General features: G+C 45.5%; 1 protein-coding gene across 9 annotated transcripts in view; it reads left to right on the top strand.

Moving 5' to 3' along the window:
* The window catches only part of BRSK1 (BR serine/threonine kinase 1), a 56006-nt gene that overhangs the window by 19864 nt on the left and 22008 nt on the right, over positions 1-14134 (top strand). For 3 of the 9 annotated variants that reach the window (XM_082196928.1, XM_082196929.1, XM_082196930.1), the window contains 4 exons: positions 3511-3605; positions 6131-6216; positions 10958-11098; positions 12539-12655. In XM_082196928.1, the coding sequence (XP_082053054.1) occupies positions 3511-3605; positions 6131-6216; positions 10958-11098; positions 12539-12655 (439 nt within the window). Of the gene's footprint in view, positions 1-3510; positions 3606-6130; positions 6221-7870; positions 8767-10957; positions 11099-12538; positions 12656-14134 lie in introns of those variants that run through there. The other 6 variants (XM_082196931.1, XM_082196934.1, XM_082196933.1 and 3 more) reach the window with 6 other exon arrangements.

Below are 14134 nucleotides of genomic sequence, written 5' to 3'. Positions count from 1 at the left end.
GTGTCACCCATCTTGTATTTGTGCCTCTCATTTTTTTTGCCCAAGTGCAATACTTTACATTTCTCCCTGTTAAAATTCATCTTGTTTGTTTTTGCCCAGTTCTCTAATCTGTCAAGGTCGTTTTGAAGTGTGATCCTGTCCTCTGGGGTGTTGGCCACCCCTCCCAGTTTGGTGTCATCTGCAAATTTGATCAGGATGCCCTTGAGTCCATCATCCAAGTCGTTGATAAAGATGTTGAATAAGACCGGGCCCAAGACAGAACCCTGTGGCACCCCACTAGTCACTCTTCTCCAGGATGAAGAGGAACCATTGATGAGCACCCTTTGGGTTCGGTCAGTCAGCCAGTTACAAATCCACTGAGTGGTAGTATAGTCAAGACCGCATTTTACCAGCTTCTTTACAAGAATATCATGAGGCACCTTGTCAAATGCCTTGCTGAAATCAAGGTAGGCTATATAAGTGGCCTTCTGGGGCAGGGGCCATTTGAAACTCACCACCAGTCCTCTTGGCTGGCAGTTAAAATTTTGCTTTCTCCAGAATAACCCATGCGATCATTGGCCTTTATCTCAGGGATCTGCCGATCCCAGGTGAGGTGTCTAAAAAGTCCCTACAAGGCCCGTTATTGACTGAACTTGTTGCTGATGCCAGGCTCAAGCTAAACAGGAGGTACTCCTCGAGCAATGGACAAGGGTCGTCCAGGATAAATTACCCCTCCTTAAATTCACCATATTCCTTCTCCTGTGGGACAGGGCAGTATGGGCAAAAGTGGAGCAGGATGATGGCAACGTTTTTAAATGGAATCCCCTGTAATGATCGCTTGTTTATCTCGTATATGCCATCCATTTTATCGAAAGGGACTGCTTTGACACTTGACTTTGAAAAGGGATTTGTCTTGTTTAGAAGGGGAACAAACTGTCCTAACCCAGTCTTCTTCAGCTGTGCTGACTGGGGTTGATGGCAGTCGTAGGATGCCTCCAGACTGTCAATATTTTGCAGAAGGGATTCAAGCGCCCACCAATAAATTGTTGGCTTTGCATAATTAAAGTGGATTAAAGCACTCTGTTGCCCTAGCACAAGTCCACTTTTAAAAAGTAGCCAACTTTTTGCAGGTAGGAAAGTGACGGGGAAATGTTGAATGAACAAATGACTAATGGGAAGACATATAAACTCTGCACAAGCAAATCAGGATGAGAATGCTCATTGTTGTATAACAATGTCGCCAGTAGATTGGGACAAATGCTTAGTAAAGACTGGATTATAATCTAATCTCCACATAAACTTGGTGCAAGCAAATCAGGGTGAATGCTCAATAAATAAATCATCTGGAAGAATACATAGTCCCAAACATCTGAGGGGAGTCAGGTTGGGAAAAGTTGTACTAACCTTATGGGTTAGGCCAAATTATTGTGAGCTAATAATTTTGATGAGCTAATTTGGAAGGCTGGTATAGCGTATCCTTTGTTAGGGCACAATGGTGGGCTAGATCAGAGCCTGTTATCCAACAGCTTGTGGACTGATTCCAGTCTGTGAAATAATTTTTTAGCAGTTTTAGTAATCTCATTACATTCAATGCCCCTTTCAGACATAAGGTGTATTTTGGAGCCGTAGGACAGGCACTGATCTGGGATAATTTTTGGGCACTGCTTCTAATTCATAGGATTTATTTGAGAACTCCACTCTTTAGAAGTCCTTACAGTGATTCATCCTTTGCAAGGGCAGGGAATAGGCAGGGAATCTGAATTAATTGGGGATCCATTCATTATGTCTGGGAACCTGAGAAATAGTGACGGTATTCAGTCTCTCTTTTGTGTGGTGAAAGGTACTGTTCTATAGTTGCCATCATGTATAGGGCGCACTGCCAGGCATATTTAATTAAAAATGAGAAAAACAAAAATATCCCCAACTCCTGCAAAATAAGTATTTAGTAGCATAGTCCAGAGTTTATGCTGTCTGTTGAATGTTGAGCTGAAATATAACTGTTGAGTAACAAATGTAACTTTCGCTCTGGAAAAATAATAAAATATTACTATACTGTACAAAATAGAGAGAGAGAGAGAGAGAGATGGTGCAAATGCTACCAGTTCTTTTTAACTGGTGATACCAGGAATTGAACCTGGGATGTCCTGTACGTGAAGCGTGGCTCTGCCACTGAGCTATGGCCCCTTTCTCCATGATCCAGGTGGATTCATTACCCCCCCCTCCCCATCCTTAGAATATACTCACAGTCAGAGTGCCTGATGGGCAGAGAAAGGTCCAGCTCTGTTTCCTGCAAGGGCAAACTGACTCTGTATGAGCTTCTGCTGAACCCTACTACCCCTTGAGAAAGCGGGGAGTACAGAAAGCAGCATAATGAACATGGTCCCTTCCATGTGAATTGGGAGCACGATGTCTTCCAAAGTATTCTTGAAACACATCGACACCAGAATTTCAGCATTTCCTATCAAATCAACAACAGATATTGTGACACACTCCCTGCCATCAGGGGAAGCACTGATTTCCTTTGGATAAGATCGCAGAAGAGTTTGGCTGTAATCCTATATGACATTTGCCTGGAAGTAAGCGCGGGTGGCGCTGTGGTGTAAACCACTGAGCCTTGGGCTTGCTAATCGGAAGGTCGGCGGTTCGAATCCCCGCAACAGGGTGAGCTCCTGTTGCTTTGTCCCAGCTCCTGCCAACCTAGCAGTTTAAAAGCATGCCAAAAAGTGCAAGTAGATAAATAGGTACTGCTCCGGTGGGAAGGTAAATGGCATTTCCGTGTGCTGCTCTGGTTCGCTAGGAGCGACTTAGTCATGCGGGCCACATGACTCGGAAAAACTGTCTGTGGACAAACACCGGCTCCCTCAGCCAGTAAAGCAAGATGAGCGCCGCAACCCCAGAGTCGTTCGCAACAGGACGTAACTGTCAGGGGTCCTTTACCTTTACCTTTTAAGTTGAACACAGTGAGGCTTACTTTCAGGCAGTCAGACCTAGGATTGTGGCATAAAGGTCTCTTTCTAATATTTACATTGTTTGCAAATGTGCTGGGAGATCAGAGGTGTAAACAAAGCTCACTGCGTTCAGTAAGTGTGCACAGAAAGTGTGCCTTAGGTCCCTCTGTCACGTCCGTATGTGCAAGCCTCTAGTCCTGTCATCAATCACTCCAAAGTACTAAAAAAAAAAGGTAAAGGACCACCCCGCTGCAGCCCTTAAGCTGCCTACGGTGTATGATCAAAATACACTGTACAAGAGGTGGGGAATACGTGACTCTCCAGATGTTGCTGAACTACAACTCCCATCAGCCTCAGCAAACATGGCCAGTGGGCAGGGATGATGGAAACTGTAGTCCAGCAACACCTTGAGGGCTACAGGTCCACCCCCTGCTCTGCACAGAGGAAGTATATTTTGCACCTTTAAAGGGGATACATTTGGTGGGAAGGAAATTTGACTTATATCATCATTAACCTTCTTCGCATTGTTACGATATTCTGCATTGTGACAGATCTTCTTTGGCGCTTCTTTTCGTTTCCGTAGGTCTGGTGAAGCTGGGCGTACACTGCATCACAGGGCAGAAAGTGGCGATTAAGATTGTGAACCGGGAAAAGCTTTCAGAGTCAGTACTGATGAAGGTGAGCATGTGGGTTTGTTTGTTGGGAATGGTGTAAGGGCAGCGAAAAATGAAAATGGAAGCAGGTGGAGATGAATGTGCAAACCAGAGAGATACATAAATATAAAATACCTGCTGAGTCTCAGTCTCTGGCCCTGCACTTCATCTTTACAGAAATTTCAACCCAGGTTGCCTTGCCAGATGTGGTCAGACACATTCACAGCCTACACAACATGGCTTGGAATGAATTTACTAGCAGGTACCTCACTGCAGAGAGAAGTGCAAAACACTATCAGACTCTCGCCAAATGCAGACATTGGTGAGTTAGAAAGCAGGAAAAAGATGCAGAAACTAGTAAAAAATGCCGGGCTTGTTTGTTGTTTGTTTGATTTGGATGTCATAAGAGCGGTACAATTGTAGTACCTCCTCTTGAAGGATTGACCCTCTAAATTCCTTGGCTGAAAATGAGAACTGAGAAAGCGCAGAAAATAAAGCAAGATTAAAAATGGGTGAGCTCACGCGGTTCCCGTATTCCAGACTTATTTTGCCAGATGTCACATGATACAGAAGGCCTGCCTTGTTTCTGGACCAGCGTCCTTTGCAAGGTTTAGCATGAGCTGATGACATCGCCAGCCTTCATCAGTATACTAGGCCTCAGTCCAGGACTTTGACTTAGTCCACATGGCAGCAGTTTAATCACATGGTGCGGATCAGCTTAGTTGGAGCATTTCCCCCTCGCGCTGGTGTGATTTCTCCCCCCCTTTCCTGAAGTTTGTGCTGACATGGAGAAAACCCTGAATGATGAAATGCTCCACATGCCATGTGATATTAGCTATGTTATGGAGCAGTTTTGAGCAATTTTTCTGTGGAGGCTGTAATATGTAAAGAACACACACAAAAACCCCTGTCCATTTGTCAGACCGTGGGAGAAAAGGAGCTTGAAGCTTTGAAACGAACAGTGAAGATGTTTCTCAGTATGCCCTCACTTGCCACTCGCCAAGGCCAGAAGGAAACGTTCAGCAGCTGACACAATTCTGTGTCCCCTTCTGATATACCAGGTGGGGTGGGGAGGGGAGGCTTTGCACACTCGGAGGCATATGCAAGATTGGAAGCGCCGTGTTTGGCAACATCAGGTGGTGCCCCAGCAGAGGCAGGCTGGCAAGCTGGAGACAGACAGGCTAGGAGCCGAAATCTGGAGGTAAAAATGGGGCACCAGGTGGCCTCCCTCTGCAAGACATTGCCAGGCTGAAAGAAATCAGCAGATCTGCAAGCCTTTAGGCTGCTTCAATTGACCTATTTATGGAGCATTTGCCTTGATTTGCTTGCACAAAGTTTATGTGGAGTTTAGATTATAATCTGGCATTTATTCTGATTTGGTTGTGGAGAGGTTACATGACAATGAGCATTCATTCTGACTTGCTTGTGGGGCGTTTATACTTCCCATGAATCATTTGTTCATTCTGCACTTATAAACACCTTTCTGCATCATTTCACTAACTGCAAAGAGGCTGATTATTTTTTAAGTGGATTTGTTGCACCAGGGTGACATAGCTCTTTGATTGCACAAACCTCAATTTCCCAATTTAGGTTTGGGGTCACAAAGAGTCAGACACGACTAAACGACTAAACAACAACAAATTTCCCAAAATGTTTGACTCCCTCCTGCAAATACATATAGGCACCTTAAATATCCCTCAATAGCATCAGGTTGGCCCAGCAGCAGCATCTGACTTCCTAGGCTTGAAGGAACATAGGCTGTCATGGCAAACTCCTGGCTGGAGGGGCCTGTACTTATTTATTTATTCAATTCAATATACCGCCCTTTATCAAAATGTCTTGGGGTGGTGTTCTCTTAGACTAGCAGCCTTGGTGGCCGTGTGAGCCACTGCCTGGTTTAAAGGACTCCTGGGTCAATATTTGTAGTGCTGAATATCAAAAGTTGTAGAATCCATGCCATAAATTTAAGGCACATTGCTCCCCCTCCCAAAAGAAATACTGGGGACTGTAGTTCACCCCTCACAGAGTTACAACTCCCAGCACCCATACGGTTGCTATATTTCAAAAAGAAAAAACCAGACAAACCCCAAAGTTGTGGAGCTTCCCCCCCCCCCCCAATGCCTAAAAAACACAATTTTTCGATTGACTTGCCTAAGATCCAGGACAAAGCTCCGCCTTCTGGAAATTCCCCCCGGATGTCAATTCTGCCTATGTGCTTTAAATGTGCTTATGATGTGGATATAACCCACAGTTCCTGACAGAGCTTTAGACATAGCCAACCTGGCTTGTCTTTCTACTTTCTGTTGAGTCACATCCACCACTGTCCATTTTTTATTTTGTTTTATTGAGACCTCCTGCTGGCTGGAAACCCACTCCAGGCATCTTGCACAAATAATACCTCATAAATTATTTCAAACTCTCTTCTTTCACGGAGAACCCAGGAGGAAGCTCCCCTTCTGTAGATGCTAGGACATGGGCAGTGCTCAAAAGAGTTTGTTCTTTACCCCCTGTATATAACCACACATGCATTCTCTCCCTCTTCCCTTCTAGGTGGAGCGGGAAATTGCCATTCTGAAGCTGATTGAACACCCCCATGTGCTCAAACTCCATGATGTCTACGAGAACAAAAAATATTTGTAGGTATTTATTTGCAGATGGCCTCTCTCTCCCCCCAGCCCCCCCCCATGTTCACATGTCCCCATCAGAGTGGAGCTGAGCTTCCTATGAGCAAGTCACTTCTTAGCTTGAATGGGGGGGGGGGTAGTGTACTTTGTTGATATATCTGCTGAGGATCCTCTTTCCAGGACACATTCTGGGGATCCCTTCTAGTCAGGGTTGCAGCCACAGGGGATTCTGGTCCACCTCAGGGATATTCTAAACTTCTTCCCTGAACATTCTGCTTCCTTAAAAGCAAAACAAAGCATGCTAAATCTGCAGTCCTAACCACACCTAATCTGGGAGTAAGCCTGGTTGATTTAGATGGGCCTTACTCCCAGGTAAATGGGATAGTGGTGGTGGTTGCTGCTGCTATGATCATTATTTCCCCCAGTGCTTTTTTTCTGGGGGCAGGGTGCAGGGGGATGCAGACCCCTAAACCATGGGTGGGCAAACTAAGGCCTGGGGGCCGGATCTGGCCCAATCACCTTCTCAATCTGGCTTGTGGACGGTCCGGGAATCAGCATGTTTTTACATGAGTAGAATGTGTCCTTTTATTTAAAATGCACCTCTGGGTTATTTGTGGGGCATAGGAATTCGTTCATTTTTCCCCTTCAAAATAGAGTCCGGCCCCCCCACAAGGTCTGAGGGACAATGGACCAGCCCTCTGTGGAAAAAGTTTGTTGACCCCTGCCCTAAACATTTTATGAATCTAAGTTTGGCCTCATTGAGGGGGCAGTATTTCAATATGAGTAGGAAATTGAGAGTACCACTAAACATTTTTTTTAAGGAAAAAAGGACTGGTTTCCCCCAAATAACCCTGGGAACTGTAGAGTACCCCCCTCACATAACTACAGCTCCCAGCACCCTCATCAAACTATGGTTCCCAGGAATCTTTGGGAGAAGTCACATATTTTAAATGTGTTTGCATGCTTAGCCTCCTTCCCTTTTACCTGTGGAGAGATGAGGAAAAGGCATGCTGGCAGGGCTATACTGAATTGCTCCCTAGAGGCCATGTTAACGTTGAACAACTTAGAAAACAAACAGTTACGACCTTCCACGACTCTCTCTTAATAAAAAAAGCAGCCACAAGAGGTCCTGAGCAGGATTGGGGCATTGGTGCAGGGAAGGGAACTTAATTCTTTGACCTTGTGCTGCTTCCTTGCCAAAAATCCCCTCCAGAATAGCATCTTCAGGGACAAATAGCAGCTTTTTTCATTGTTGTTAAGAAAGGGGGCTGCTGGGCCTTAATCACTTCTTAAAAGGAGCGTGCTTAATATAATAATGCGAAGTCTGACCCTGAGAAGTAATTTTAAACGTGGTTAGGCGGCTGGCGTCTATGTTTCTGGCTGTTCTGCAATGATTTCCCCTCCCTTGCTGCAACTGCGTTTCTGGCTTTGGGCCTACTTTGGTGCGCTCGCCAGGCCATACATATGGCCCCTGGAAGCCAGGATGCCAACATGTGATAAATAATAGCCTGTGCTGTTGTGGAGCCGGTTCATGCGTCTGTCATGCTCAGAGCTGGTCTCCTCCTTTCTCTGCGCTCAAACCCAAAGCACCGCCAGTCCTCTCCCCCCTTCACACCTCCACAAAACCCACTGCTCCCTTTTGCACAGACGCATTGCTGGCAGCTAGGTGCTTCTTTTTCTCCATTCGGATTTGAAGCTGGTTCGGGGGGGGGGGAGGAAAGCCACATCGAAACGACATCGTTTGCTAAGAAACGACAAGGCAGGTGCTGGTTAGGCGTGGGTTTGTGTTTCATGTTGTGTGTACACACGGCGGGAGCCACAGGCTGAGCAAACCGACTATTTTTGTGTGTGTTTAACGTTCAGTGCGACAGAAATATTAGCTGCCGAAACATTTATTTGCGGAGATCAGGTGAGAGTAGACGCCTGGTTTCTGCGTGTCAAGTCTGCTGTTAAAGGCAGAGGGACGGGATCCGTAAAATAACACGTTTTTTAAAAAAGAAAAGTGTTTGGCGATCCCATCTGCTTCTGAAATTCTTGGCACCGTGGGGTGGTTTCCTAGGTAGGAGATAGCTGTGTTGCTGCATGCGTGTGAAGATCGCCAGAGCGGCAGAGCCTCTGTGAACATGTGTGTGTGTGGTGTGTGTGTGTGTGTCGTGTGCGAGAGGGCCGTCCAGAATACCAGGCAGTGCCAGACAACTGGCAATCCCCACACATAAGCTCTCTTTGTCATCCTCCTCCCGCTGACACAATGGGAGGAGGTGTTTGTGTGAGTGAGAGAGAGAAAGGTTGGAGGAAGAGGCTGCTGCCTTGAGGAAATTATTTTGCATTGTAGAACCATTTGAAATGAAATTCAAAATGTTTCCTCCGGGCAGCTTCTTCCTCCCTCCAACCCCTTTGTGTATTACCTATAGGTAGGGTATTTTCCGTTAGGGAAAATAGACCTCAGTGCCTGGGGCCTACGAAACTCCCAAGGGCCTATGGAAAAGTTTGAGGCCTACAAAAAATCCAATTAAAGCAGGTTGTTTGGTTTAGCAGTTTATGAAATCATTCCTCGACATACAGGTATATTACGTCTTAAGTAAATGTAAATTAAATATTAACTTTGAGGCTGCTTTCGCTGGCAAAATCACAGGTGACTTTCATTTTTTAATTTTTAATTATTTTGCAAAAGCTCATTCTCAATGGTGAGTAGTGCAAGCAAAGAGAGCCTTGCAGTGTTCTCTTGTTTATAGAGATTATGGGACCTATATAACATAAATATCTATCACTTGGTCTGTGTTGGAGGGCTACAATTATGAGAGTGCCTGGGGCCTGCAACTACTTTAATCTGTGCCTGAATAAGAGGTCTCCTTTATTGGCAAAAACTATTTTGTGTGTGTGAAGTGGGGAAAGAGTAAAGAAACTTCCAAGCTCTCTCAAGATAGATTTTTGGTTGTTTAAAATCACTTCTGTCCAGTGTACCCTTAGGCTTCACCGTTACAACCTTTGAGAATTAGGTTGACGTGGACTTGAAATGTACTGTAATTTACTTGGTAGGGAGACGGGAGGTATAATAATAAATCTATGGCTTTTTAAATTGTGGGGGGTATTGTTTTTGTTATTAATTTTTGTGTTTTTATATTGTATACTGCCTTGTGATACTCAGGTGAACGGTGTTATAGAAATATTAATAACAATAGCAATATTAGTGGTGGTGGCGCAGGGCAATCTTGAATGCATCTACTCAGGACTGAGTTCCAACATAATGCTAAACCGTGGTTTGTTTTAATCATGTTCAACAAACTGTAAGTTGCCTCACAGACGGCCAAACAAACCATAGCTTGTTTCTCCAGAGCTTGGTTTGTTTTCCAGCTGCTTTTTGCCAAGCAATGCCTTTGGAGCTTGGTGTGGATCTGGGACGGGGTGGCCAAACAAAGTCCAATTAAGAAGGCTGGACATAACAGCAAACCATAGTTTTAAAAAGCCATGATTCCAAAAGTCAACCATAAACTATGGTTTCATGTGGTTAGTCTGTTGGGCCAGGTTGACATATTCAGATAAACCTTAGTTAGGCTAAACAATCCATGGTTTGGCATACTGTGCAAACCAGGTCATTGAACTGATGGGACCTTATTGCTGAATAATTATGCCTAGGAGCGCCATATGATGTAAAATTGAGAGTGAGAACCATAGAACACTGCAGGGACTTACTTCCAAGCAGAAATGCCTAGGTTCATGCTGTTGCAAACTGCTGTAATGTCCTGAGAGCCAAAGACCACTTTAGACATGGCGTGGAAAGCACTTATAATAATAATAATAACAATAATAACAACAATTTACTATTTATACCCCACCCATCTGGCTGCTCCCAACAGACTATTAAAAACACAATAAAACATCAAACATTAAAAGCTTCCCTAAACAGGTCTGCCTGCAGATGTCTTCTAAAAGTCAGATAGTTGTTTATTTCCTTGACATCTGATGGGAAGGCCCTCTGCCTGGTTCCCTGTAACCTCACTTCTCACAGGGAGGGAACCGCCAGAAGGCCCTTGAAGCTGGACCTCAGTGTCTGGGCTGAATGACACTCATTTGTTTAATATATGGCATGCTTAATGTAATGTCAACAGTCCTGTGTGAGATTGCACACATGTGTATTTAGCTGCATGTGGTGTTGTACACAGTATGCCGGCTGGGAACCTGGGGCTGGTTACACTTTCCTCAGTGCAGATGCAACTAAGCAAAGTGTGAAGCGGCTGCTACCACCCATGACTTGTACATTGCCCAGTTTTTATTTCAGAGAAGTGCTTTCCATGAGGCAATTTTGTCATGTTTGCAACAGCTGTGGCTTCTCTCCTTTGGGTTCTACAGCTACAACAGCTGGTGTCTGCACAGTGTTTTGGGATTGCATAACAGCCTGTAATTCATCTTACCCAAAAGTGACTTGAAGAGACATTGAACTGCTCATTCTATAGCAGGGATGGGCAACCTATCGCCATCTTGATGTTGGCACTCCAACTCCCATCAGCCGCAGCCGGCGTTGCCAAAGGTCTGGGGTGATGTGAGTTGTAGTCCAACAACATCTGGAAGGCACCAGGTTTCCCATCCACCTTCTGTGGCAAAGCTTTCAGCTTTCTTTTCTCCCAGCCTGCTTTGCAGTTGCTCCGGCTTAGAAGGAATTCGGTGAGGTTGTTCTCCACAGGGGGCCCGATGGATTCTCATGACCTCTTTCCCGATTTTCCCTGCTTCTCGGTCCCTCTGCCTCCTTCCGCGTCAGATACCTTGTCTTGGAACATGTCTCAGGAGGGGAACTCTTTGACTACTTGGTGAAGAAGGGACGCCTCACACCCAAGGAAGCCAGGAAGTTTTTCCGACAAATTGTCTCAGCTTTGGATTTCTGCCATAGCTATTCTATATGGTGAGTATCTTCCCTCTTCTCCTCGGCTGTTCATTGCCTGTTGCTGTTATCACATATTGCTAGGTAGCTCTTTTTTTCCCCAGCAGGAAAGGGGGGAAATGATTTTTCTTATGGTTTATTTTTCTTCTGCTGCCATAGCATTTTGTTCCCTTGGTATTGTGTAAGTATTGATTGTGTTGTATTCTGTCTATGATGCTTTATTTCAAAGTCCTCATTTTGTAAGCCACTTTGAGCTATCAAAATAATAGCTTACCTGTCTATTTATTTAATCATCATCATAACCATCATGCTGTCCCATCCCTGAGTCGCTGAGACTGTGTTTGGATCTTCCACTACCTTATGGACCACTGAAATGTGCTTTGTGGCTGTACAACCAGAGTGAGGAACCTCTTTCAGTCTAAGGACCACATTGCCTTGTGGGCAACTTTTCTGGGGGCCCTGTGCCGGTTGTGGTTGTGGCTAAAGGCAAAAGTGGGTGGAGCATTGGCTGTGACTCCAGTCTTAGCCTTTGTCCAGTAGGTTATGTCCCAGCTGTTCAAAAGCCAGAGGTTTCTCTCTCTGCCTACACTTCTCTCTCCGTCTTTCCTCCAAGGCAAACAAGAGGCATTAGCAAAGCTCAAGGAGCTTGTGAGAAAGGCATGAAGCAGAGGCCAGTGATGGGTATAGCCTGGAAAGGGGGGTGGGGTTCTGAGAGAGTCCTAGGGGTCAGATAGTGAGGCCTGAAGGGCCTTAGGTTTCTCTTCCCTTCTGCACAGCCCAACCAGACCAAGGAAAAGCCATTACCTACTCTGTTCCGCATATTGAGCTGCTGTTCAGGGGTGCAAAGACAGTGCTAAGTTGGCAACTCTCGTCGCAACAATTGTAGGCTTAAGTTGATTGAAATTTGCAGCTTCAGTTTCAGATTAACTGAGGAGAGGCTGAAGTGAGTAAAGTACAAAAAATCTCTGGCCACTTCAGGAGCTCTTGACTTACTTTGCCCTGATCTTAGTACGCAGGACAGTTTCTGTAGTAGGGTAACATGGTGAATTGTGAATAACCCAGGAGAGTCAGCAAGGAGGGCTAGCTGAAACACCCTGCTGTTCATTGTGTGTTTTGGATGATTTCTCAGGGTAGCAACTCTGGGATAGCTACTTCGTATTCTGAGCAAGCAAGCAAGCAAGCAAGCCATGGCAACTAGAAACTTGTTCCTGTTTCAAAAAGAAAGCTTGGGTTCTCTGAAATCCAGCACATTCCCTGGCCACTGGGCCACAGGTCCGATTCAGCACCTGTGTTTAAAAAACCTGCTCAAGGGGCGGGGAAAAGCAAGTCCATTCTGATCGCATTTCCTTCACTGGGATAATCCCAGATGTAGCTACTTGACTGCAAGAGATGTTTCGCGTGCATGTGCCTTTTGTGTCTCCCGCTGACCAGTCTCCGTTCATTTTGTTTGGACCTCCCCAGCCACCGAGACTTGAAGCCGGAGAACTTGTTGCTGGATGAGAAGAACAATATCCGGATTGCAGATTTCGGCATGGCCTCCCTGCAGGTCGGAGATAGCCTGCTGGAAACAAGTTGTGGGTGAGCCATCCTCTACGTGTGGAGGGCTGATTGGAGGGTTGCACACAACGCCACGAAAGAGACGAGGACGAGGAGTCAGGCATCAGTTGATCCTTGTGTGGCAGGAACACCAAAAGCACCGCAGGTGTTTCCTGCAGGGAATACCATAAAACGTGAAGTGGGAAGGAAGCACATGACTGCAAACCCAGAGAAGCTGGTGCATGTCTTTTTAAGAAATGTGCTTCCTTTTCACACATGACGGGGTTCACTGGAGTATCCAGAAATCAGAAACATCTGCTGTATAGTATGTGAATCACCCCTGCAGAGGGGTGGATTTTGGGGGGATTTGCCAGCCCTATAATAGAGTGGCACAAGGGGCTCATCCAAGGAATGATATGAGCTATGCCACCTTGGCTGTGTTGCCATAGGTCGACCCTCCCACCTATCCCTGTGCTGTGACCCTTCCCAGGGAACCTAGGTATAGTAATTCACCACTTTGTCTGGCCCACACCACCACAGCTCTCCCTTGCTCCACCCCCTGCTCTGGGATTCCCAAACCCGATTGGTAGCCCTACCAGTCACTCTCCCATTAAGGCCGCCAATCTGGAAAAGAAAAAAAAATATGCTAGCAAAAAGAAGACAGATGTGGGCTCTGGTTTTTCACACTGCAGCTTCTCAAGTTCAGCACTGTCCAAACTGAACGTAACGTCAGTCACACAATTCGTAATTTTGTGAATTGTTGTTTTTTTTTTTAAAGGAAATAGCAGCCACTGTGTGCTTGCCTTCCCACCCCCGATCCAGGTCGGGACTGTGGTGTCAGGGGAGCGGGGCTTTAACACTGTGCCCTGACCCTGTTCCAGTTCTGATCAGCCCTCGCACCTCTCTGGCTTCTATTTGGTGACAATGGCAACATCTCTTTTGGGAGAAGTAGCAGCTGTGGGAAAGCCTGATCCAGATGAGGGCTGTGGTTAAGGCCCCACTGTGTTCATGTGACAGTCTAAATCTGAATTTACTTCCCCCAGCTGAAATATGCTTTGTTTTGTTGTTTTTTAAAATCACGTAACTACTGATAGCATGAATAATACCACGATTGGTTTTTTGGCCCGAAAGTGAACTCCGCTTGCCAGCTCTTTAGCCTCAAAGCTGGGACATATTTCGTTCTGGGAGGAAGTGGAGGAAATGCTTTGAGATTGCCTAGTTGCAGCCACATGACTGCACATCCTTTATAAAATTTGCAGTTGTTTTTTGAATGTTTATAATCTGTATTTTATTTGAATTATTATTATTTTTTGGTTGCTTTTTCCTTTTTTGTAAGCTGCTGTAAATGCAGGTGTGATGTATAGGCAGACCCCCCTCCCCAAGAAAAACCACCCTCTTACACCCAAAGCACTTCCACCATCACAGCATCAACACCATGCATTCAAAGCACTTTTAGCACACATTTAAAGCACACCTATGGCTACATACCTGCCATAATTTTAAAATACATGACCTTCTCCA

This window comes from Podarcis vaucheri (genome assembly GCF_965113315.1).
Source record: "Podarcis vaucheri genome assembly, chromosome: 13".
In the NCBI taxonomy this organism is placed as follows: Eukaryota; Metazoa; Chordata; class Lepidosauria; order Squamata; family Lacertidae; genus Podarcis; species Podarcis vaucheri.
Note: the sequence above shows the minus strand (reverse complement) of the source record. Positions and strands in the feature narration are given on the sequence as shown.